The following is a 25,169-nucleotide window of genomic DNA, read 5'->3' on the forward strand; positions in this document are numbered from 1 at the left end:
TTACCTTTGATATGGCGAGCCTCAGAGTGTTGTGAAACTTTGAAGCTTATTGGATTGTCAATTGGCATACACACTGCAGAGCGCATAGATCTGTATGCTCTCCTGAAATCCTATCTAAGTTAATATTTCTCAAGGTGTAGGAGCTTCCACAGTGGAGAGAACACGCCTCAGAGGAAGCTCGCTGGTCTTAGATCGCATTTATACGGAGCAGACAGCCTCAGGAAAGGTGGCTTAAGAAAAGGTGTGTATTATTAGGATTAACACAAGTCGGTCAGCGGTGCATAAAGACACATCAGCAATTACATCTGACCTGTATGCACTTTTAGGCTTCATTTTCTCCTGTCGACATCTTGTTGTACACAACAACCTTAATAAATTCCCTGTTTAAAGTGCCGAGGTTACATTATTAAAGGCCCAATTAATAAAAAAAGCGCAAAATGCCTAATTGTATCCTGAATAGAAGTCCTAGAGCTCCAAAATCTATGACTGTTTCATAACTCACACGTTATCAATTAGTTATACCCTCAGACAATGTATTCATCACACATGCATGGAGTCGTACAAAATAGATTTGTTTAAACACAAAGGCAATTAATTCAATAACCACGTGTGATGTAGCCTGTCCACCGCGTTGCTTGTTGGGACGCATAAACTTGGTAAACAGATTGGTTGATGCTTTTAACAGGGAAATTTATATATATACCGACTTGTAACTGCCTGCAAATGTTTCGGTAGGGTAAACATCCACCCAAGTGCTTTGAAGATAGTGACTATAAACTGCATGTGAGTACTGTTGGTCCCAGTAAACAGTTGCTTACAATTGTTCCTCTGTGACTCTGAAAGGGAGGCTTTTTAGTGTGGTATAGGAAAACCAAAACGAATTGATGATAAGGTAGCTATAAGCTAGGGGACGTGGCTCAGATAACTCTCTGTATAATAGACCGTTTCAACTGGAGGTGCGAGAGTGGCGTGGTGGCCTGGGTGCATTACTCAATACAGGCTAAGATGGTGTTGGGAAGGTGCTGAGAAGACGGCTTTTCAAAGTCAGAATATAATTTCGTTTTCTCAAAAAAAACATGGCTTCCAGTTACTCGTCGTACTGGTCTTGCAGTCCACTATTTTTTGGTTGACGGTGTTACATACTACCGAACAATATTGGAGGGCATTGTCATTTGAAATGTACAGGTCAGAAGATGGATGGCCCCCCGAGGGGAGAATTCCACTGGACTTTTGGGAATCCTTTGTCCTTCTGGTCTTCCTCGTCATGTTGACAATCTGTGGCCTTTGGAGTTGGAGAACAACTTACTCTACCTCTCTCTATTTTGGACCAAATTGAAGGTACCAAACATTCATGGGTTCCAAAATCAGGAAATTTGAACTTTGGTTAGTCCTGGACTTTTCTAATCAGCCCCTCCATTGGTTGAACCGCTTATTGGATAATATTTGTGCCCACTTGTTATTCGCAATTTTAGATTGTATGGTTGTAACTCCAGATATACCTTCTCATAACTAATTCGTTTCCCTATTCCTATCCTTGGTGTGTATATTTTGATTATATGTCGAGTTAACTGCATAACCATGATTCATACTTGTCCTCAAATCGTGGCGTGATGGTCTGATGAATAGTATTCACCAATCATAATTCATTGGCGACCGAAACTTAAGGCCTTTCTTAAAATCACAAATCGTGAGTGTTCAAAAATCTATTTTCCATTAGCTTTTATGAGGAATTCTCAAATACCCTGTTTGGTTTAAAACCAGGGCGTCGGCAACCTTTATATAATATGAAAGTGGCAGTTAGAGAGAAAAAAAAAAAATTGAATATTGTTACCAGATTTGGAGTTAATAGGGAAAGTAGGATGTAGAACGGCTGGTAATCATGTAAATAACTGTGAGCTTAACTTGACCCACTGGACATTTTTGGGTCGTATGTTTGAGTGGGTTCCAACTGTTTGAGTATAGGGTGCCGACTGATACAGTAGAATATTACGGAGGTGTATAGAGCAGTGAGAGAGGTGCGATGTCTCTGTGGCAGGCTCGTGAACTGTCAAACAGGGAGGGGCGGGGCGGGAGCCTCGCTTGAGGGGAAGCAGTGTTGTGGAACCTGTGCAGCGCAAGGGTCTTGGTACATGATGTTGACGCGCCTCGTATATGTATTAATAGGCAACACACCTTGTGTATATGTGATGTTGTGTGTAATGTGGTGTGGTGGTTTGATGGATTAACATGGATCCAAGGTGACGGTATACTGTGTGTGTTACTCGGTTGGTTTTCGCTGTGTGTTATGTACTCTCCGAGGCATCACGGGAATGCGCCAGTCCGCCGTGTAAGCATATTATTAGGATGAGAGATGAGCAGATCGCCACTGGGCTTTCAAAACTAAAGACACAGGCCCACGCAAAAAAACTGGCAGCAACATCCTGCACAGCTGCTTATGCGGCGCGGTACCCGGCCGCGGATAATTCGTGAACGTGCTTTCCGTCCGTGGCGACTCGAGAATAGCTCGCCTCTCCCCGCACTGCAGCGCACTGTGGTCATGTAAGGGTGTTTATGGGAAAGCGCAGAAAAGTTCGCCTGGAACTTTAAAGAAAAAACGGCTTGCGTTGCGCAGGCTTCCTTTTGCAACCGGTAGACGGGGGAGCACGCGCTCTCGCCCGCCGCGGGTCTAGGTGGGCAGGATGTGTGTGAGAGAGAAGAATAATGTCAAAAAGTCTTAAATATTTTGCACACTTGTATCCACTTATTCCTAGTGTGGCACGTAGAAGATGCCTAGGGGGTTGCCGACCCCTGCCGCGGTGTAAACTATTATTTGAAAGGTCGCCTTCTTGATCTCTCGAAGAGACTATAACGAACACTAGAGTAATGAATATCCACTTGTCATGAATTGCCATTTAATATTTTAAAAGCTCAACTAGAATTCTACTGTCGTTGTGTTAGTAGCTCGTCATTATTATATTTTCCTTCATTCTGCTGAGGAGTAACGAATCATTTGCTTGAATTTTTTTCTCATTTATTGTATAAACTCTAATTTCTATAATGATATAACACAGTTTAGGTTGAATTTGTAAAACACTGAATTTAACTGAAATTAGGGGTGGTTGGACAGATAACAAGCAATGGTGCCGACTGGCGGGGGCCGCCTCAATTGACAGTAGGGACTTTTCGATTTATGAGAGATTCTATACCCGAAAACTCTTCTGCAATACCCCGAGAATCCCGAATATTGTATCCACAATGCTCGGACGACAAACAATATTGCCGATATGCTCTGTTTCGCAGCAAGCTCATATCACCCTTACTCCCAAGATTTTCATTGATATATCAAGAGAAATTACAGAGCAATATTCTCCACACGAGAATCCGAATTATGCAATAAACAAAAATAAAAAATTTTTCAGTGGCTTCGCAAACTCAATTCAGATATTTCAAGTAACATGTTTGGGATCATTCGTTATGAGGAATAATGTTTCCTGTGATTTTCACATCATGGCTCGTTTGCTGCAAACAAATCGAAATACTTAGGATATGTCGTGAAATTACACTGTGTGACAAGTAAGAGGCTTTATAAAAACTAGACTTGGGAGAAGAGATGGTGGGTGAGAAAAATAAAATCGTGTTAAATGAAATGGTAATATATATCAATCAAATTCAATTTCCTTGCACAATTCAGGACCAGCACAGTCGAGAACTGGCTGTCAAAAAGGAAACTCACCATCAACATGGTCACTCTTTCTCTCTGTCTGTTTACATACCTGACTGTGAGGCACAGAGGAGCCTTTGTAAAGGCGAGTGGCGGGTAAAAAGCAGGCAAAAGCTGCACCAGGATAATGACTACTTTACCAAATGACTGCTTGACAAAAAAATTATAATGTCTGGGTGACGATTATTATAGTATGTGTGAAAGGAATTAAGCTTTCATCATGAATACTAGAGACTGCAGTTTCAAGGTGTGAGAAGAATGAGAACCATATAGGGACTCTCTAGGATATGTGTGATAAAATGAATATAAAATGTAATGATTTCGCGCATAGCGCTATAATGGCATTAGAGATCTAATGAGGCGTTGTGGATTGAGCCTTCACGATGGGGTAAGGTCTCTCGCGGTTTCTCTAGGCTCTGGATAAAAGTCGCCTATTCCTCCTTCCTGTCCCCAACCCAGAAATCAGGACAACGCAGGAATCCCGATCCTTACTGTCTCAATAGATTGTATTTATCTCTAGCCTGTGTGGCCTCATCATCGACCATCGCTGTCTGTGTGCTGGAATTTTGTTTATTTATTTCCCTTGTTTAGTTCTCAAACTTTCTTGATGAAACTGGTTTGTGTATAAGAGTGCTCTGTAGTTGCGTAATGTGTTCATGCTACTCACTTCTGACGCGAGTTTTATGATCATATCTCATATCTCTCTGGAATTTTCATGTGTGTGTGGATATAGAAGATATCAGATGTTGACTCCTTTCGGATAAGTTTTGTGATACATAGTTGTCCTATGATTTTTCTCACTAAACCCTATCTTTTCAGTACTGTGTCACTCTCGCTCCTTTCTGTTGAGGCTCACAATTTTTCCCCTGTGTCTCCCTTATAACTGCGCGGCGCTCCTCCATGGTTTACCCGTGACTCGATTTACATGCATTTTTTGATTAGGAATTGAAGTATTTAGTTTTTTAATGTTATTAGCCTATAATTAGGCCAAACAGAATACTCGCTTTGATATAACGATAACACCCGCATTGTTTTACTGCACTCTAGGTTGCAGCTCTCTTATCACCATATTACGTCGTTTTTTTGTCAATCGTCTCGCGTCTCTGCTCGTCCTCAGAGCGTTTTTTCGTCTTCGACTCTGGCTGCGCTCCAATGTTACCAAATCCTTCCTACTCACTCTATTTCCACAATTTTATCGTCATCCATTGCTCATCAATATCGTCTCAAGCACCTGATAAACGTTCACACGGTGTGGAGTTATCAAGTGATATGTGTGTCTCCTTCTCTCATATGAATTCCATCGCTTCCATTCTTCTTTTTAAACATACTGCATTGCAGTTGGAAAGTTTATCCGAGTTCAGACAAAAATTGGCTGATAATAGTTGAGCTCAGTGGTGTTTTGATTGAGGCTGAATCTGTATTGAACATTTTAAAAATGGTGGCCTTGTACATCTTTAAAACAACATTTAGGGGAATCTACCGGCTAGAAGATAATTAGCTCTGAGAGGGCTGTGGCCAATTATTTGGACCAGGACGCTAAATAGATATAAGAGTATTTAGTATATAAATGATATAGTGTTGAAGCCCAGATATGATGTGCTTTCAGGGTTAGAACAATGGGAATTGTCAGAGGAAGGCGAAATATATTCCCAAACCATTGTGATAAAATATTTATCCAACATTTTTGATCGGAAACAGTTAAAAGCTGTACCCACCACTATTTCACAAGCAGTAATGTAAAATTGAACCCTAAATAAAATATGACATATTCTTGGGTATATAATCATAAAGTTTATCAAGTAATTCAGGAACTTCTGACACGTGAATATGTTAACACTCATTGCCCTGTTCTATTTTGTAGGTCTTGTCAAAAACTGAATGATAGTGTTAAGTTCATTCGATAAAAAACAGTTTAGCATTGGTTATGACTGGTAAGCCTTGTCTGGTGTGTGTTCTGCTCACAAACTCTCCCGAGGCAGAACCGACTGTTGCGGTTAAAACGAATGTTTGTGTTAATGTCCGTTTTGATGGATTAGAGGGAATTCAATTTGTAGTGGATATTGTGGTTTAAGTTTTTCCATCTGGTCTGTGGAGAAGGGAAGGGAATCTGTTGATAATGATAACAATCTGAATTAACAGATCAAGAACAGTGTAATATATTGAGCACTGTTGCTGTATGGTTGAGGCGAGGTAGCGTTCTACTTTGGTACTTACACATGATTGTATTGACACATATTATTTGTGATGGAGTCGGTCTACCTGTTAGGGAATAGTTTGTATGTAGAAAATCAATTAGGACGGTATAGGTATTTCTTCATAAAAGTGCAGAACGACTTGAATTTAGCCACAGCTGTCATATTTAATTTCCATGTATTAGGTTCCCCATTAGGTGGTTAGCCATAACACGCAGCAATAGTTCTCAGGAGTAATTCTTCCTTAACAAGGCTCAGTTAGCTACAAGCCAAAGGAGTTCTACGGAGAGAATAAGAAGTCAACTAATAAAATCAATGTAGCATATGCTGTTAAGGGTCCTCTGGATTGTAGAAGATGTAATTCAATATTAAGGGCAAGTCTCAGTACCAGCTAACATATTTATTTAGATAGGAATCAATGTTACAGTGCCCTTGTTGAAGGCTTCACAATTGGTTTTCAAGTTGATTGTTTTTTACGGGAATCGGGACTTGATGATGTACATTCAACGTATTCTGTTTTAGAAAGTGTAGGAGTAGAATCTTAGAGTTCTCTAAGCCCGAGCCTGAGAGAAAAGTGGGGTAGATTTCAATTTTCCTTAAGAACATGAGTTCTGCCCTAATAAGCACTAGTATTTCATATTTAAATAGTAGAGCCCTTTTAGTCAACCGTCAGCTCCAGTTTTTAATCAAGTAGCCCCTGTAAGGGCATCTTCGATTTTCTTTAATGTTTATTTACTATTAACGAAGAAGCATGTATATAATGTTCTGGGTAATATTAGAGGTGTACAGGGTGGTACACTGAGGGGCTGGCCAAACAAGCGTTGAAGATAGACGGGTCATGGTTCATAGCACTGCACATTCTATTTCAAGCGTGTACCTCTGCTTCTTCTTCTCTGTCTCTTACTTCACCTCAAGGTCCTTTATTTCGTCTTCTGCGGACACCCTTGTTCTCCTCATACAGTCGATGTTTCTCCCAAGTCCTTACAGCTTTCCACATGCTCTCCCATGGTTATCTCTCTAATCTCGTGGAAGAAAAAGCTGCTGGGCCGGGCGGTGTTAATGCGCTTGCGCACCGCCCTGACTGCAGATGGCGCCGCCTGCCTGCCGCTGGAGCGTTTCGAGGCGCGCTGGCAAGTGTGGGTATGTAGTTCTCTCCCCTTTCTCGTTCTCATTACCGTGACATGTTGTTGTTTATATTGTGACCTTCATTTCTTACGCTGTCCCTCTTTCCCATGAGCTCTTGTTTGCAACATATACTGGTGATTTCTTCCAAGTGTTCAACCCTCTTTTGAGCATTTCAGAAAAGCCACTGAGGAATATGAAGCTCAGGTAGGAAATGTAATCAGACCTAACATTGAGTAATTTACCAGAGGAATAAAACCAACGCCATTTAGAACCTAGCATCGTTCATTATGGTGAGGACTTTTAGTTACCTTGACAACATTTTAAAGAAATTTCCCCACCATGAAAACTAATCCCGCGAAGCCCTCCCACGGTGAGAAGAAATTAACTGTTCAAACCATCAAGATCGCGTGGGTTCTATTTAACTGCTTTGCATATTTGACCAATGGATGCTGCGAATGTTCTACAACCTTCACCTTATTAAAAGCACAAAAAGAGATTGAAAATTTTACCTAATTGCGAAAGGTTTTAAAATGAACAAAACCAGCTCAAGGCTGATGTTAACGGATTAGCCCATCTCGATGACATTCAAGGTTCTCGTGAAAAGACTGGCCGCTTCGGTAGAATGATAAAACGTGTGGTCTATTCGGCAGAGATTATATGAGACGTCGAATCTCTTCTTTGATAGTGTATCTGTGTGTGTAAAGAGCTGCGCACAGAAGGAAACTCCCTCTACCCTTGGATCCTTTGCAATGTTTTTCCTGGCTTTTCATATCACCTTGTCTTACTTTGTTAACTTTATTCACGTCTGAAGCAGTAGCCGGATTCGCATCTTACTTGTGTGCCAAAGACCGAAAATGCTGCATAAAAAGACTTGACGCCCTCTGCAAAAAGAGGACCCACGTTCATTTCATAATTTTTCTGGACATCAAGCGTCAATTCATTCCAGTTGCTAGTTGCTTTTTTTCGCGCAAAGTAGGGGGTTTATTGGAAAAACAAAACATTTCGCACCTTGGGTAGGTTTTTTAAGCAAAAAGGAAGTGGAGTATTTTGGATTTCAGTGAGGGATAGGTTCTTTCGTCTCTGGACTTGGATATAAGGGTGGCATGGGATTGGGCAATCATAGGAGCGTGTCCTAAGTTTCGTTGTCCTCGTGGTCTACCAATATCTTTTTTTACTTTATTGATCACCTTCTCAAGGCTCAGGTGTTATCGTCTAGTTTACCCACAAGGTTTTTTGGTTTTATCCGCTGCCTCCTACAGACATGAGTTGAGAGGTTCCGGAGCAGGTAGGTTAAATGTTTGAGTATGGTGACCGTATGCCATTGGGGTTGTTAGTGGACTACCTAAAGGCGTGTAGAGAGGAACTTGTAGTAATTATAAATGCTGGGCTAGATCTGTCTTCGGTTTGCCTCTGCCTACTTAGGCCTTGGGTTTGCAAGCAAACATTTCAATTGATTTCTATTAAGGCTGAAACGTTCCCAGGAGAGACAGAGCAGGTATTGACAACTCCGCAGATGTTCCCGTGTAGACCCTAAAGCTCCTTCCTGTGTCTGTTCTCTGCGAACGGCAATCTACCACATGAGAATACTAAGGAATTCAAATCTGAGGCCCCTTTGTACTAAAAGACAGGTGTTCCCCAAACTTTTCAGCGCGAGCCCGCCATAAAATTATCATGCCTTAGTATGTTAGTGACATTTGGCTACCCCTCCTGTCAACGCGGGTATATCCTCCGCAATGAGCGAGCTTAGAGCTCTTTCAAAACTGAATATAGCCCAGCGCAAACACCTTCGTCAGAACATAGATATAGCACCTTGGTTTGTAACCATTTTCTCAATAAGTCTGCGGATAACTGTAAAATTCTGTGGTTCTAGAAAAACTGTGTTTTTTTGGATTTCAGAGACATCATTCTTCCAGAAAGCATATGAAACAAACAGGATGGATGTATTTATGAACATTTTATGCCATGCTGAAAGGGTAGATTTAGATGTTTTTAGGAGTGAGATAGAGATTACCCTATCTAATGCGGTCCGAGTGAAGCATTGCCATGAAGTGCTGTTGATGACCTCCGATTGGTCAATTGGGCTGTGTATGCTTGGGCTGCATAAACTTTTTTTTATTATAGTAAGTTGATAAGGGCAACCAGGCAGGTCTCTCAGTGTATGAGTATTATGGTATAACTGGGCCGCAACGTCCAGGCTGTTACTGTATGTTGGAAAAAATTCTCTCACGATCGGATGAGTGTTGTGTTGTGTGAGGACGAGCGGTGTGATAGGGTGTTTCGGGAGTTTGGTGTGGGTGGGTGAGTATAAGCATTTCTGCTATTGCAATAGACCAACGATCTGTCGCCAGTCTCGCGCTGTGGGCTCGTGGAAATCAATATTGAATCCTGGTATATGCGAGCTGAGTCTTTAATTCATAAGAGTGAAAACCTGAGAGCATTTTTAAAACGCAATGTGAACTAATGTGGTCCTATTTATTTATAATCTGTTTAGTCTAGATATCGTTATTTTGTCTTTTTTGTAGAATTTGTTTAGTTATTTATTTTGATTATGTGTGTTGGAAGAAGTTCCTTTGAATGTGTGATGTGTAGTTTATTAGAGAGAGGTTACATCCTATACTAGTCCGATGATTATGATTGCAGTTAGTTGATTACTGGACATATGTTGTTGAGTGGGATTAGCAGGCCCATTGTCTACATTTCTGTGTGGTATATGTTTTGTTTGGTGGAGTTTCATTGTGTTAGGTGTGTTTTAGTGTTGTTAAGTGTCCTTGGTTAGAGAGATGTAGTTATGTGGTTTTCGAGGTTACTGTGAGAATCGACTGCGCTTGAGTGATGGTACAAAGGAGGAGAGGCCGCTCGTGCAGGGATAATTAAAGTACCAGATGGCGCTTATAATCGGCGCCTCGCTAGAAATGGGAAGATGCGTTTATGACACAGTAGTCGATTGGTTATTAATGATATAATTCATATGTAAGAAAGGAAGAAAATTGTATAGAAAATACAGGGGATTTTGAAAGTTATATCTCGGTCCCGCATTTTGTGAATGCCTGCTGGGTCTAAGAGTTCATATTGAGGGTATTGGGCTCACGATTTATGTGCTGAGTGTAGGAATTGGTGGTAATATTTTGAGCTTGTGAAAACTCTGGTCTTACTAGATGTTGTAGTAGTAAATGAGGTTTTAATGCGATACTGCCAGGGATCTCACCCTGCAACGTTGTGGTAAGTATAATTGTAAAACATAATCTAGGTAGCTAAGGTCCACGCTGATGTTCTGGAAGGTGTATCGTTGTCGGTTGCGTCACAAGACACACCTTTCACCCTTAGCTCCTGGTCGGTGTGTTGTTGTGATTTGCCTGATTCTATGGTTTGAATGGTAATTGGTCTTTTTATATTTATATTTCTGGTGTGGGTTATTTGTGAGAATATATATGTTACTCGAAATCCAAAATATGATTTTATTCGTTTTCTAGACTCACTAAGCTTCTTCATGCTGGTAGAGGGCGGAGAGTGCCTTATGTACTGATTCGGACGTAGTCGACTTGGGAGTTGTTTGGTGTAGATCCGACAACAGTTAAGATTGGGAGAGCATAGTGTCGCAATGCTGGCGCCTAGATCTGGAGTCCCATTCATAAAAAAATAAAATCAGCCTCCGACTATAACATAGTAGACCATGATAATCACGTATATTCCAGGTTTATGGATTCTCGGAGCTCCTCCCTGCCTCCCCTGCCACTTGAGATTTCAGAGATGAGTTATGTTTCGATTGAAATTGTGAACAGATAAAAAGACAGAACCGCGATCTATCGCTTTCCAATCTGTTAACCCAGAATGCAAAGCGATACAAAATCAGTAAGGTGCCGGGAAAACTCAAATTAAGTTAAAGAGACAAACAACAAAATGAGTGCGGGACTGAGCAAAAAGCTAAAGACATACCACTTCCACACAGAATGGGAGGAAGAATATTTTTTTGTGATGTCACATTCAAAGGTTATTTGCCTTATTTGTAAAGCAAGCGTCGCTCTGCCAAAGAAAGGTAACGTGGAGAGGCATTATCGGAGTGTTCACAAGGCATATGACAGCGACTTCCCTCCGAGTAGCGAGTTGAGAAAGAGAAAGGTCATGTATTATTGCTACACAAACATTATCTCGCAGTCTTAGTGTCGCCAACTCGTTTCTAACATGCAAAAAGATAAACAAATGCGTATATAGTCGGTGTATTTTCGACCTTTCAAATCCAGACCAGATCTCTCACCCGTCTGTGTGCGAGGGGGCGGGGCAGTTTACACACACACGCAGCTGCTACATGCAGCACATGATGCAGCAACACACAGAGGAGATGGCGGAGAGAAGCGCTCCAAGGTGTGGTTAAATGTTACCCGTCTTGAGGTGGACAATGCTCCTTGCCATTGGTTTCGCATACAGCATTTCTGTAAAGTATGTGTATTCAGCAGTATTCACTTTCTCCACTAAACGGCTCGCTGCAGCTCCCCCCCCCTCCCTGTGAGCCCAGTGTGCTCTGATTGGTCGGTACGAATCGCGTTGAGCTCCGTGGAGGTGTGATTTCCTTGTTTAGCGATACACAGCCAAACTCAACCTGAACACACACAAAGTCACAGCCGAAATAAAAACAATAAGTGTGGCTTGATATTGAGTAAGAAAAAGGGTTTATAGGTTGATAAACGCTGTGAGAATGGGTCTGCAGAGATAATTTCGCGCGATCTCAACTCTCTGTTATCAGCCTGCAGCAGGGAGCAGNTGAGAATGGGTCTGCAGAGATAATTTCGCCGCGATCCCAACTGTCTGTTATCAGCCTGCAGCCAGGGAGGAGAAATCAGCAGAGCTGCCTGCACTGAGTGTGTGTGTGGATTGATCAATTTGGACCAATCACCGGGGGCTTAACCTAACGGCTCCTCGGACGTAACGTAACGGCTCCACGGATTGGCCCATTCAGTACGAAAGCACGTACCCGGAAGAATCAAATGGATGATGACGTTTCAGCAACGAGGCGTTTTGGGGAGGTATTTTCTGTGTTAGAGTTTTACTCGCTACAGGGTGTACTTTAAGGGTTTTGACTCTGCACACCGTTTACAAGCAGAAAAACCTTCATAACACACAAGGGGACAGGTAATAACCGGAAAAGCATGACATGGGACCTTTAATTTTGTCTTTGTATTGTATGTACATGTCATTAAGCACAGTTGGTCTGGATTGAGCTGCTTTCTGATTTGATGCAACATTTTGATTATTTTTAAACCTGCCGACACAGCAATGCAACAGCTAACCCATGGGATTGAAGGCTTTAACATGAGTGCAGTGAAGTGCGAAAAACAAAAATGCCTCGGTTTATGTCGTTTAAAAAATAAATAAAAGAAACCACTTTGAGGACAAAAATACAGGATATAAATTCTGGAGAGAAAGCACGGGAAATCTGAACATGATTTCAAGGAGGTCTTGTATGTCAGATAAGAGAGAACACATACAGAAGGCATATCACCTTTGATACCTTCAAACAATCTTGGATGAGAATCTGGTTGTGTAATTTCAACAACAGCATACCTTATCAATGAGGCTGATGTCACAGCGACCCGTCTCCAGCAGCATACGAACGATGTTTGTGTGTCCGTGTTCGCTGGCACACATCAGGGCCGTGGAGCCCTCGCGATCCTGGGCATTTACATCCGTACCACAGCTCAGGAGCAGCTTCACCATGGCAACGCGGCCGTGGCTCACCGCAAGCATTAGGGCCGTCTGGCCCGCCTGGACAATAAGTGAGAGATACAGTGAATTCAAATTAAACGGTGAGATGGAAGTTATAAGGGGGAGATAAAGAGATGCAGGGTTGGAGATGAGGGAGGAAATAGAGGAAGATAAAGAAGACATGTAGGAAATGTACGTTAATGTGGAACATTTAAATATATTCAGGGGTTCTGAAATTGAACCAATATGTATGTACTTGGACTATAAGTCTGCATGCAAGTAAAAACTGCCAAAAATGATCACAGAAGTTATTTAAAAATAAAAAGGTTTCCTAAGACAAATTATTCCAATAGAAAGTGGTACAAATAAGGGTTAAGGGACACTTGGGTGTTTCTATCCAGGAAATATGCTCTTATCACATTTATACATTTTGTTCTGTTCTGTGTATTCCTATAGTCATCTGCTTATAAATTCTAACATGGACTGATTTCCCCAGGGTATTTTAGAAATTCCCAGGCTTACTGTGCCTTGACAACAACTTCCCGTACAACAATAAAACCTCAACACAGTAAAAACCGTTGATATTGGGACCCCAATGAGTCAATGCGAGATAATAGATTACCTGTCTAGAGCATGCATTGACGTCACCCTGTCTCAACAGTTGTTGTGCCACCTCCAGGTCATCGGGGCTCTCGGCAGCCGTCAGTGCAGCCAGCATCACTGGAGTATAGCCTGCCTTGTTCACATTGTTTGTCTCACATAGACCTGAAGCACACACAAACACGATGTTTTATCAGAATAAAGAGGATTTTGTGCATAGTTAAGCAGCCTCATCTGACTACTATCTTTGGTTCAAATTGTGTTTCTGTCATTGTGTGCATCTTACCAGTGTCCAGCAGCAGTTTGACCACAGGGAAGTTTGAGTGTGACACACTGTAGTGGAGGGCCATATTCCCATTGCCATCAGTCAAGTTAACTACATATGGCAGGAGAGTTGGTGTGGTCAAGCCCACTTGTCTCAGGTATAATCTGACAGTATCGGCTTGCGAATCTTTCTGACTGGAAATCTTGAACCACTCCTGGTAGAGCACCACTAAAACCTGACGCTGGAGAGAGAGAAACAAAATATATAAATGAAGAAGGCGCCTGTGGCAGAATTGCTACTGTTCCCTGAACATCATTTTTTATGGTGTGGGCTATTGAGTGGAGTGCATTGTCAGCCTGAGGAACAGCACTGTAAGCCTTTTTAAAGTCAAAGAGCTATAGCAGAACTTTAACCATGAAACTGAAGCATTTTCCCTCAAGAGAAATCCATTTTATAAGGGTCTAAGAAATTCAATAACCATTCAATAACCAAAAAACATGCAGTCAAATCCGATTTGATGAAGAATATAGAATCATTTTTATAACAAAAAAAGCAGCAGCCAAACGATCCTCTTACCATTTCTTTATCTGGGGATGAAACCTCTTCCATGCGGTCTTTTACATAAAAGCAGGCATCAATGAAGCTTTGCTCCACTTTCTCTCTGCAAACAAAGACCAGAGGCCACATTAAATATTTTCTCCCATCCTAAGTCATTTTTCTAAATATTATTTTAGTAAAGAACTTTCAATTTGACCAGGAGTATCTGGAAGTGAAAAAACAACCCAGCACACTCCACATCTGTTCTTTCCATTGTTTTCTTTACTGTTTTTTCAGCTTTCATGTGGAAATACCATCAAGTCTTCTTAACATATGGCTAAGAGACGGCTACCTAGGTTCTTGTGTAAAGTCTGTCTGGGATAAAAAACTAAAGATAAAAGATACGTAGCAGGCCTGAGTAGTGCACACACACATCTGTCAACATTCTGACACACGGATGGCACAATTGGCACATGCAGACCTCCTCAACGGTTAACACTGATTCACTGCCAAATATGATCCACCAGGTGCTCATACTGTACATGTCAAGCTGCACTATGCCCGAGTGGATCACATTCACTGTGTACTGTACTCCAGAAATAACACACATTCTTTTATAAGCACACATGCTTAGGAATGATCAGACATAAGCTGAGTGATGAGTTAATAAGTCCTGCCTTCTCCCAGGGGCCCCATCTACGGTGTGGCCCAGGGGCCCTCTGCTCTGTCCACATACCTGAGACTGATAAGTGATCAGTCAGTCAGTGACAGAGAGAACAACACTTCTGGTTGTTTTGCTTTTTTATTACCAGACCCCTGGCCCTTTTGGGAACTAAGCTTGTCTGGGTGTCTGTCTTAGTCCTCTATAAGAGTGAGAGCAGCTTTTACTACATTATGACGGAGAAGTTGTGTGTGCTTGTGCGTAGTGATGGGCGATATGGCCAAAATCTTCCATCACAACATACTGTAGGTTATCTCATATCTTGATAGTAATGTAAGTAGGTTAGGTAGTTTTCTGTTAATTCAATAAATAAATGGTCTATGTAAATAACCACATGGACAAATACTATTTTTATATATTCCAGTGTGAATTAAATAGTTGAGGGTTTTCTCATTTAAAAAAACGTCATTGCTTACTTAGTCAACATAAAGGACAAATGAATAAAGACCTATATCGATAGAAGTGGTATAGGAAAATCTATACGATATCTAAAATGTTATATATCTAAAGTCACCAGCCATACCTGTGGTTTGCCCTTCTGTTTGTGGAAACAGGTGTATTTAGTGTGAATATTTATTAATCAAAGGTGTAGAGTGTGGCAGTTAGTCTTTACAAGTTATCAAAAGATAAGCATGGTTGTAAGTGTAGTAGTAATGACTGTGTGCGTGGGGGCTGGAACGGAGGGGGTTGTTTGTGTGTGTGTGTGTGCGTGCGTGCGTGCGTACGTGCGTGCGTACGTGCATGTGGGTGTGTGTGTGTGTGTGTGTGTGTGTGTGTAGCCCACTGTATATTAGAGCTTCATTCACCACCTGTCTCGGACAAGTATCTGTGCTGTTGCTGGATAACAAAGCACCCTATTGTCCTTCCCTGACATCATACGTCACACGGTCGTTTTCTATGGCTGTATTGTGCTTTATCTGCTTTTTGTTTGACGCAATAACTGTGAACTTTCATTCACTTTGATATACGCTAAAGTGATCTCACTTTTGCCATTTCTAAATTTATGAGACTACTCTTTGAAGTTTCCATGTTTACTTTTCTTTATCCAATGTGAAGGAGAGCATGGATCATAGTAACAAGAAGATTTGCAGTTCAGATTGGTTTGCTTTGTGTTACAGAAAAAAGATGGATGACTTTTTGCCCTAATGTATTTTTTCAACAGAAAGCAGTCCATGCTGACCAATCATAGTTAATTGGGTACCCTGTGGTATCTCTACAGCATGCCCTACAGTGGTATCATGTGCAGTATAGGCTCCATAGCTTTACTTAAACTCTGACAAACCACTCCAAGTGAAGCTCTTCTGTCTCACCCTTCTTCCTGTTCTCCCAGGAGCTCCTCACTGCCCTCTGGATCCAGCAGGCCTTTTTCAGCCTCCTTCTCTGCAGCCACTGCACCCCCTCCCTCAGGGGCCACCTCTGCTTCCTGCTGCTGGGTCTCTGCTCCCTCTTCAGGCTTCTCTTCTGGCTGAGGCTCCGTGTCCTTTTCCTTCTCTACCTCTGGTTCTGAGCTGTTTTGCTCCTCCACTTCCACCTTCGACTTCTCATCTCCACTTGACTCTTCGCTGGATGTTGACTCATATCTGGAGGTGGACACAAACAAGTGGACATCAACACCATTTTCAGAGACACCAAAAGCATCCATAGTATGCCAGCAATGATAAAGCAACAATCACAAATTCATGCAATTTGAGTTTTGCAATGTTATGTTATTGTGATACTGTATTGCTTCTCAAACATACTCTCAATTTTAAATTAAATAGTTTACATGAAAAGATCCAAATTGCACAAAAACTATTGCTACAGTATGATGTTACAGGGACTGTGATAAAGGCAAATGCAGATTCCACTGTTCTGATTGTATTCAGGTTTTAATGCATATAGTCATGTGTTTATATACTATGACAGTTTACTGTGACAGATACTTGTTTACATTATTGCAATGTATCATGATCGATATCTCATGACCAAAAAATAGCCCTAACAAAAAATATGAAAATACTTTTTAGAAAAATCTTTATCCATCCTATATTATACATGGACTTGAACATTAGCTCATGTTACAACACTGAAAGGTATGTACAAAAAAACAAAAACGTGTGCAGTAGCAGCCACATCACAAACACCTCAGCAGGTAAAACTAATATGAGAGCATTAAAGTCAACACAGGCCAAGGCTAGATAAATACTAACAGGTCATTACCCTCTAGACCTGGAGCGTGACATGAAAAACAAGCTTGTCTAATGCAACCTTGGCCAAATATCCAAAACATCCCTCACACAGTGAAACGTATACATTAAAATCCAATGGCATGTTTGTACACTCATTTATCAACCTTGAAGAAACCCAACGTTGTTCAGTGAGGAAAGGCTGATGATATATTTAGAGCTGTGGGGGCGGTTGTTGGTGTGTGTGATCATTGGGGTGAATAATGAAGGACCCTCTGTGAGGCCAATGATCAGATAAGTCTAATATTGAATGCCTCTGATTCAGATTTATTTGTAGACACACACACAGCCCACCACATGAGGCGTTCAGGGGCCACAGCATTCCCTGGATTCCACAGGAGCTCAAGGGAGAGCAAAGATAGGTTAGACCGTCCAAAGAGAAGAAATACAAACAGCAGCCCACTTCCTGTTGTGGGCAGAAGACTAAAGATAGTCAGAGAAAATAGGGTTGTCTGACATGTTTATCTCATTATAAATAGCATCTGGAACAAATGGAGAGAGATCCAGGTTACAAACTCAAAAGAGACAAACTAGATGTAGACAATCTTGTATAAGATATCAATGTTATTGATCAAATCTTTACAAACGTTAACATTTAAAATTCATTTGTTCTGGAGAATGTTTTTTGGTTATGTTTGCAGAGCGTTTTCTAAAATGGGGAGGAAGGAATAGACCTCATCACAGCTCTGACAAAACATGGCAAAGGCGAGCAGGTCATAAAACAGTGACGCTCAGGAATGTAAGAACAGCAACACAGAAATAACACACACCTAAAATACACAACTGAGGTTATTAGTTTGAATGTGAGTGTGTGAGTTTAGCTCGGTGGCTATGTCTTGTCGGTATTCAATTTATGAACATAGTAAGGACAAAAAGTATGTGTCCCATTTGCCAACTGGTACCTGAATCTGTTCCCTACAACCAATTAGCACTAGACTTGGTTTTGGTTAAAGGTTTAGGCTAAGGGTTACGATTACACATGTATCAGGTAAAGTTAAAGGTGACCTATCATGCAAAATGCACTTTTGTACGTCTTTTATACATGAATATGTGTCCCCTGTGTTCCAGGGAACTCACCAAGTGTCAGAAAACACAACCCTCTCTATTTTCCTCCATACACAAATCTCTTAAAAAGGGGCTGCAACGGATCTGATACAGACTGATCCAGATTTGAACACTTCTATGACGTCACAGAAGTGGCGCTACGGCTATTGGGCCAACTCCACCAATCAGGAGTAGACAGCCACGGACATTGCCGTTCGAAAGTGCTGGAGACGCTGTAGTACATATGCCAGGCCTGTAGATGGTGCTGTTCTCACAGAATCAGCCCATGAAAAGACAGTGTTAAATTGAGCGAAATGAGGAATGGCTAAAATGCATGATCTGTTTGGTATTTTGAAAAATAAAAAGTATAAATATGCCTTATATAGGTATGGTCCTACACTATATTATTCAAATATAGCATGATAGGTCCACTTTAAGGTTATGGTAATCATCCAGCGAACTCCTGTCCGTCAATCCTCACACAGTCCATCAATGCATGTCTGTGTTTGTGTGTATCCATGTGCTTCATGTTATAACTATAAACCAGACAGCTAACTGTCAAAGCTGCCATAAATAATAATCTCCCTGCTTTGAGACACACCTTTGTTCTTCCAACCACTACTACCTGCTTACCTAGAATTCATCAGCTTTTACGAGGGGATGCTCACACTGCATCCAGCATCAGCAAACGCTGACATAAGCACGCTTGCACCAAGAACTGAGGTATCATCAATACTGACAACATCACAATGTACAACACCTTTTCATACACAAACAAACCTTCACACTCCCGGAAGCAGCAGTGAGGTTAAGTGTGTATTCAAGCTAGCTTTAACAACTGACATCATGAAGCAGATGCCTGTGTGAGACACAGCCTGTCTTAGGTCAAGCACATACATCTCAATAATATAGCTTGTTATAAAGGACTTTTTAGAAAAGTGTATACTTAAATTATATTACTGCACTATATACTGGTTATTCTGAATGTAGCCACTTTGATAAAAGACACCTGAGGGAATTATTCTGTAGAAAAGAAAAAAAAACATTCATGGACACACAAAAAAGGCAGAAGAAACACTTTGTCACACACAGAGAAAACGAGCCAAACTTAGAGATTGGACGCTGATTAAAAATAAGTTTTTACCCTCCATTCACCCCAACAAACTTCAGGTTTTTCTTGGCTCCCTTGTTCCCCTGCTTGTCAGCAACACCATTTTTCTTCATAATAGATTTTAGACCTGGAGGAAAGGAGGAAAGAGAAATGGAAAGAAAAGGGGAGGGAGGGCGGTTGGTACACTTCATTAGGCCTTTGTGGAATGTTAGTGTTAGTGTCTTGTCTACGTGTGTGCCCAAGATGACCGAACATTCATATTCTGTATCATTATTAAGATGTTCTCATACTTCAAAAGACGGTATTTTTTTTTTGTCAGTGACTCGTATTATAATTTTTCAGATCTGCCTTTGCTAGATTCAAAATAAAGGCATTATCTATCAAATAAGAATTTCTAAAGGTGATCTGATGTTGGTAGCTCATGAGACTTCAGACAATAATGGTTTGCGCATGTTGGCCTGTTTACAGAAACAAGCAGTGTGTCAATGTATGTGTAACATTTTTGAGGCTGGATGATATTAAAGAACCTCTGGATGCAATTACAGTACAAGTAACTGTAGCTGAACAAATCGTGTAGATTCCATGTGTTGGCATAGATTGTAGCTTGGGGCCAATCTTTAGACTCTACACAAGACAAAAATAAAACCAACTTGAGAGAACAGTACCATACAATTAAGCAAAATAACTTTTCTTGCAGAATACCTGATCAAAATGTGTTTTAATGTGAGTTCATTAAGTTTTTAAGGATTATGCAAGTGAGACATACTGAAAACAAGACTCTGAAGAACTTGTTCAAGTACATTAACTTCATCAGATTGACTGGCTATTGGAGTAATTTTGGCTTTTAAACGTTCAGCACCTCGGCGATCAAGGCGATGTTCACAGGTGATGATTATAGGCCATTATGACAACATACCACCTTGACATTGGCAGGCCTACTAATGTGTACAACTGCCCTGTAATTGATGCTGCATGGTCTCCTTTGCTGACTCCCCTTGGCTTTAAGCCCGGTATTGCTGTCTTAGTGGTTCCTGACAGCGAGACATGATGCAGAGGCACTTTAATGTTTTATGCAAGGACATAAGGATGTGGCTTTGAGCCAGAAACCACTAGCTGAGACCACCATCTAGGAAGAAGAATGCTTTTAGATCCAGTATCCCTGAGGAGATAGCCACAGTGGGAGGGAGAGTTTAAAACATACTTTGCATTTTAATATATCCTCCTACCATCCTCTAATACTGTAAATAAAACAATGGTGTAGTTTAACATCCCTTTAGTCAGAGACGCTGAGATATTTAACTTGTTCATACAAATCTCTTTAGGTCTCTCTGGTGACTGGGATAAGTCAGAATGCTCTACACAACAATAGAAGTTTATTTTTCTAATATTTAAAAAAAGTTAAACACTGAGTTTTCTTCTATTACTATATATTACTATAACATAATTAGTCATGCTTGCTCAAAATCTACTTCAAACCACTTTTGTATATTGTATTCCCAAGATTGAACTTAAATTGAACTCTGAATATAAAATATGTGCGATAGCAGAGTGATTCTGTTCTTCAGCTCCTGGGCCAGAAACTGAACAGTGATGCTTTGATGTGCTTCAGTGTCCATTTGAGAGTGCTTTTTTGTACTTCCCTCCGAGTTTGTGCTTCTACTGTGCAAGAAATACATACATTGTGAAAGTCCATAACATCTGTCATACCATTGTGGCAATGTTTGACTGTTTCTTTGGAGTATTTTTTTTTATGGAGAGAAAATTAAGACTCAAAGCTACTGCGTTGTACACTTTAATAAAGATTTAAGACTTCTTGATCTGAAGAACACGTTATACTGTATTATGTGGCAAAGAGAGAAGGAGAGGATAATTTCTGTGAATACGGAATTTGGAATTGATTCTGCTCATTGAGTTGATTACATATAGGTAGGCAGGTTTAAGACAGACAAATAAACAAATGTGTAGAGAGTATAAACCATGTGCTACTAACTGAACCACAGGCCTACCTTGTTCCTGCTGTTTGCTGGCTGCAGCAGCTTTCTGGCCTGGTGAGTAGAAGGCAGAGAGGACACTGAGGGAGCTGACCAGTTGACTTTGAATGGAGCTCATTTTGGAAGGACCAGGCTTTCCTCCTGGTTTCGCTGTTGTTGCTGCAGGGACTGCCTTCCCCGCAGGCTTGGTTTTTGCTCCCTTCGCTGCCTCTGTTTTTTTCCCTGGTGTCTGTTTCTGTGTGCTGGGGCTTTCCTGCTGGCTGGCCGTCTGTTGAGTTCCAGTGCTGCTCCCCAGTTGTGCCCACTGCTCGCCCAGAAGCCCTGTTAATCGGGTTACAACATGGCCCAAAGCGGCAGGCGATGTTGGTGACTCACCGGAGCCTCTGCGAGAGGGCTCTGCCTCCCCAGCATCCCGACGTAAGGCCTGGGCTTCACTTGAGTTACGACGCTGAGCTGTCTCGCTGGAGCCTCTACGTAGTGATTGGGTCTCGCTGACATCTTTGTGAGGGGGCTGAGTCTCACTGGAACTTTTACGAGAGCCCTGAGACTGAGGTTTGGCGGTAGATGACCCCTGGCGGGTTGGACGGGTATGCGCTTCTCCTGATCCACTTGGTGCTTTTGGCTCTTTTGTGTCCCGTCGAGCTGCAGAGGTTTTAGGCTGTGTTTTAATGGTTTTAGGATGGGTTTGTACGTCAGTGGAGCCTGGAGACGGGCCCTGAGTCTCAATCTGAGGTTGTGATTCAGATTGCTTCTCACTAGACTCCCCAGGAGGCTTCTCTGCTGGGCTCTGGTCCTCAACCTGCGATAGAGACGAGGCTTGTTGTTTTACCTGTTGTTCAGATTGCTGTATTGGGGTTTGGGCCTCTATATGAGGTGTACCCTGTACCTGCACCTGGGGCGGATCATTTGTCTGGGACTCCTGGGCTAGAGTTTCACTGGACCCTCTACTGGGACGAACAGGTGCAGCCTGAGGTTGAGGAGGTGATGGAGGTGATGGAGGTGATGGAGGTGATGGCTGTGCTTGCTCCGCTGAGGGCCTTCGGCCTCTCTGGGGTCGGACAGGAACCACTGCCTTTACAGCTTCATTCTCAGCTGCTGCTGCTACAACCGTGTCAGTGACCTCAGTTTCTTTGATTGTTGCGCTCACAATCACATGTTCTTTTATTTGTTTCTCCTCTACAATCTCCGGTGCAACCTGTTGTGTTTTAATTATTTCTGTTACTTCATTATTTAGGGGCTCCATTTCCTTTATTTCTGAGTCATTCTGTGCCATAATCGTTTCAATCTTGGATTCTGTATTTTCTATTTCTGCAACAGGTGGATTGCTACTTCCTTCATCCTCACTAACAATTTTCGGAACTAGAATTTGTTCAGCTGTGCTTTCTTTAGCTGTAATTGAAATCTCAGTGACAACTTTCATTACCACAGTTTCACTGTCTCCACTGTCTCTTCTTTCATTTGCTTCCTTGTCTTCCACTCTTTCAATGACCACAGTGTCTGCATATTCTACTCTTTCACTACCTGCACATTCTCTCACTTGACTTTCTGCTTCTGCACCTCTGGATGGATTGTTATCCTGTCGTCTTCCTATCTCTGTCTCAGTCTGCTGGTCTGTCCTTTGTGCCTCCACTGTCTCGGTCACCCTGTCGACAGTGTCCACTCTCTCTGTCACTGTACCCCTCTCTACGCTGCTGGCCCTTGGTCTCTGTGGATGGTCTGTTTCTATCTCTCCCTCGGTTTCTGTGACTTGGTTTACCCTTTCCGCTGTAGGCGTCTCAGTCATCTGATCTTGAGTAGCGATCCTTTCAGTTACTGTGCCCCGTTCGATGCTGTTGGCTCTGGGTCTTGGTGGGCTCACAGCAGCTGCTTCTGCCACCATCTTTGCTACCTGTTCAGGTGTGTCAACTTGAATACTCTCTGTTCCTTGATCTATACTTACAGCCATTGGTTGGGGTACACAAATTGCAATACAAATTCTATCTGTATCTGTCCCCTTATCTACCGTACCAGGAAATTCTGTCTCTGTCTCTTGGTTGGCAAAATCTAATTTTTCTGTCTCTGTCCCTGTGTCAATACTTTCTCGTCTTGGCATGCTGTATGCTTCTGGACTGTACAACTCCACTCTCACTCCATCACTCAGTTGTAGTATTTTCTCCTCTTTTACCTTGTTCTCATCTATTTGTTCTTTCAAAAGAGTATTAGTTCTCTCCAGGTCTTGGCTAGCCTGAGTAAGTTTAGCCTCGAGTATCATTAGCTTCTCCTGCAGATTCGGCATACTGTTTGCGTCCTCCTGTTGTCCACCTTTTGCTTCATCCCCATCGCCAATACTGCTAGTCTCTGCATCTTTTATAGCCACTCTAAGTGATGTTAATTCTGGTCCTGCAATATCCCGCGATAGCTTTTGCACTGCATGCTTAATCGGACTCTCGAATGTCTCTTTTTGTTTGTATGATATTTCCGACTGTTGTGTTTGTATCTGTGATTGTTGCTTTAACAACACACTGATTTCTACATGTGCTGAGGAACTTTTCAAAGATTCCTGATTTAATTCTCCCTCCTTTTGTAAGACTTTATTTTTCTCTGTAGCCCCATGTTTCCCTTTCCCAGGGACCAACTTTGTTGACAAACGCTCTGAAGCACCTAAGCCTCCAGTGGGTTGAGTCTTCAGAGCTAAGTTGAGCCCTTCTGTAGGTCTTTGTCCCTGTGACTGAAAGTGTGTCCCAGAATCTGAATGTGATGCTATTATAGAGGATGATGTGGAAACCTGGGCTTCGGCTTGGGCCTGGGCTTGGATCTGGGCTTGGATCTGAATCATAAGATCCTCCCTCTCTTTTCTCAGTGAACTGATCTGGGCCTTTAGTTCAGGGATTGTTTTGACCTGCTCTTCCAGCTCTCTGACCCGCTTCAGTGCCACTGTGATCTGCTGGTGAAGCCCTCCCCGATCCTGAGGAAGAGACCGCCTGTCTGTTATGTCCGGTGAAGCTCGAAACATGTTTTCTGTCGAGCCACTTTCCGGTGTTCCCGCATTACGGTCTGGGCTGCTTGAATCCGAGCCTTTCCGCTGCTGTAGAGTGATAGGCATGCTTGATGCTCTGAGCAGATTAGGACGACTTTGAAACCCGACAGTTTTTTCTTCAACAGCCAGGATACCAGCTCCTGATTCCTCTTTGGGCTTTTCTGAAACATAGACAGCTCCCTGACTGCTTGTCCCCCAGCTGCTCTGACTGGATTTCCCCCCTTCACTTGCTCTAAAGTCATAGATCTGTTGGACCTCTGTCACCCGTGATTTAGGTTTGGGCCCAAGGGTGGACGTCCCAGACCATGTGCTATCCTTTTCTCTGGGGGTTGGCCTGGCTCCATGCCCAGGAAGGCTGAAATTTCTGGGCAGAGTACTGAATTTGGCTGGGCCCTTGACCCTTCGCTGAATGTGGACCCTTTTGATGGTGTTGCCTTTTTCAATGTCGTCAACATACTTGAGGAAGTCCAGGTCAAGGTGAAAGCCATAGGGAGTTTCCACCGAGTAGGGCAGCTGCTTCCTCTGAACACCTCCCTCACCGGCCTTGGTCTGAAAGCCGTTGGCTGTAAGGAATTAACAATTAATCGAAGAATCCTTCCCCTACTATAAGACAATTGACAATAACAATAATGGAAACATCACGACTATGATTTGCGAAAGCAATGTGCAATGGCTTGATGAAATGAGCCTATATCAAATCATTATTACTCCTTTGCACCCACTTGTTCAGACAGTCTGTCCTGAGATGCACACTGTTGCTTCATTATGTATTACCATATCAATTACTGCGAAGTGATTATGCTGTGATTGTGTAAAAACAAAACAATCAATATGTTAACTTTGGCATAAAATATAAGGCTGGACGGTTATCACCTTTAGCCAATAAACCCTTCACTGCTTTTGGTCAGAAAAATACATGGCAAGTTACATTTTGGGGATGTAAGG

At 42.0% G+C, this 25,169-nt stretch overlaps 1 protein-coding gene across 1 annotated transcript in view; it reads right to left on the minus strand.

The window, feature by feature from the left end:
* kank4 (KN motif and ankyrin repeat domains 4) overlaps positions 1-25,169 on the minus strand; it is a 40,543-nt gene that overhangs the window by 6,111 nt on the left and 9,263 nt on the right. The window contains exons 3-9 of the mRNA XM_010786461.1: positions 21,224-24,787; positions 19,251-19,344; positions 16,148-16,417; positions 14,156-14,240; positions 13,601-13,820; positions 13,337-13,479; positions 12,574-12,774 (exon numbers count right to left, since the gene is read on the minus strand). Coding sequence (XP_010784763.1) covers positions 12,574-12,774; positions 13,337-13,479; positions 13,601-13,820; positions 14,156-14,240; positions 16,148-16,417; positions 19,251-19,344; positions 21,224-24,787 — 4,577 coding nt within the window. The remainder of the gene's footprint in view (positions 1-12,573; positions 12,775-13,336; positions 13,480-13,600; positions 13,821-14,155; positions 14,241-16,147; positions 16,418-19,250; positions 19,345-21,223; positions 24,788-25,169) is intronic.

Source organism: Notothenia coriiceps, unplaced genomic scaffold (assembly GCF_000735185.1).
Source record: "Notothenia coriiceps isolate Sejong01 unplaced genomic scaffold, NC01 NC01_scaffold00029195, whole genome shotgun sequence".
Classification (NCBI taxonomy): domain Eukaryota; kingdom Metazoa; phylum Chordata; class Actinopteri; order Perciformes; family Nototheniidae; genus Notothenia; species Notothenia coriiceps.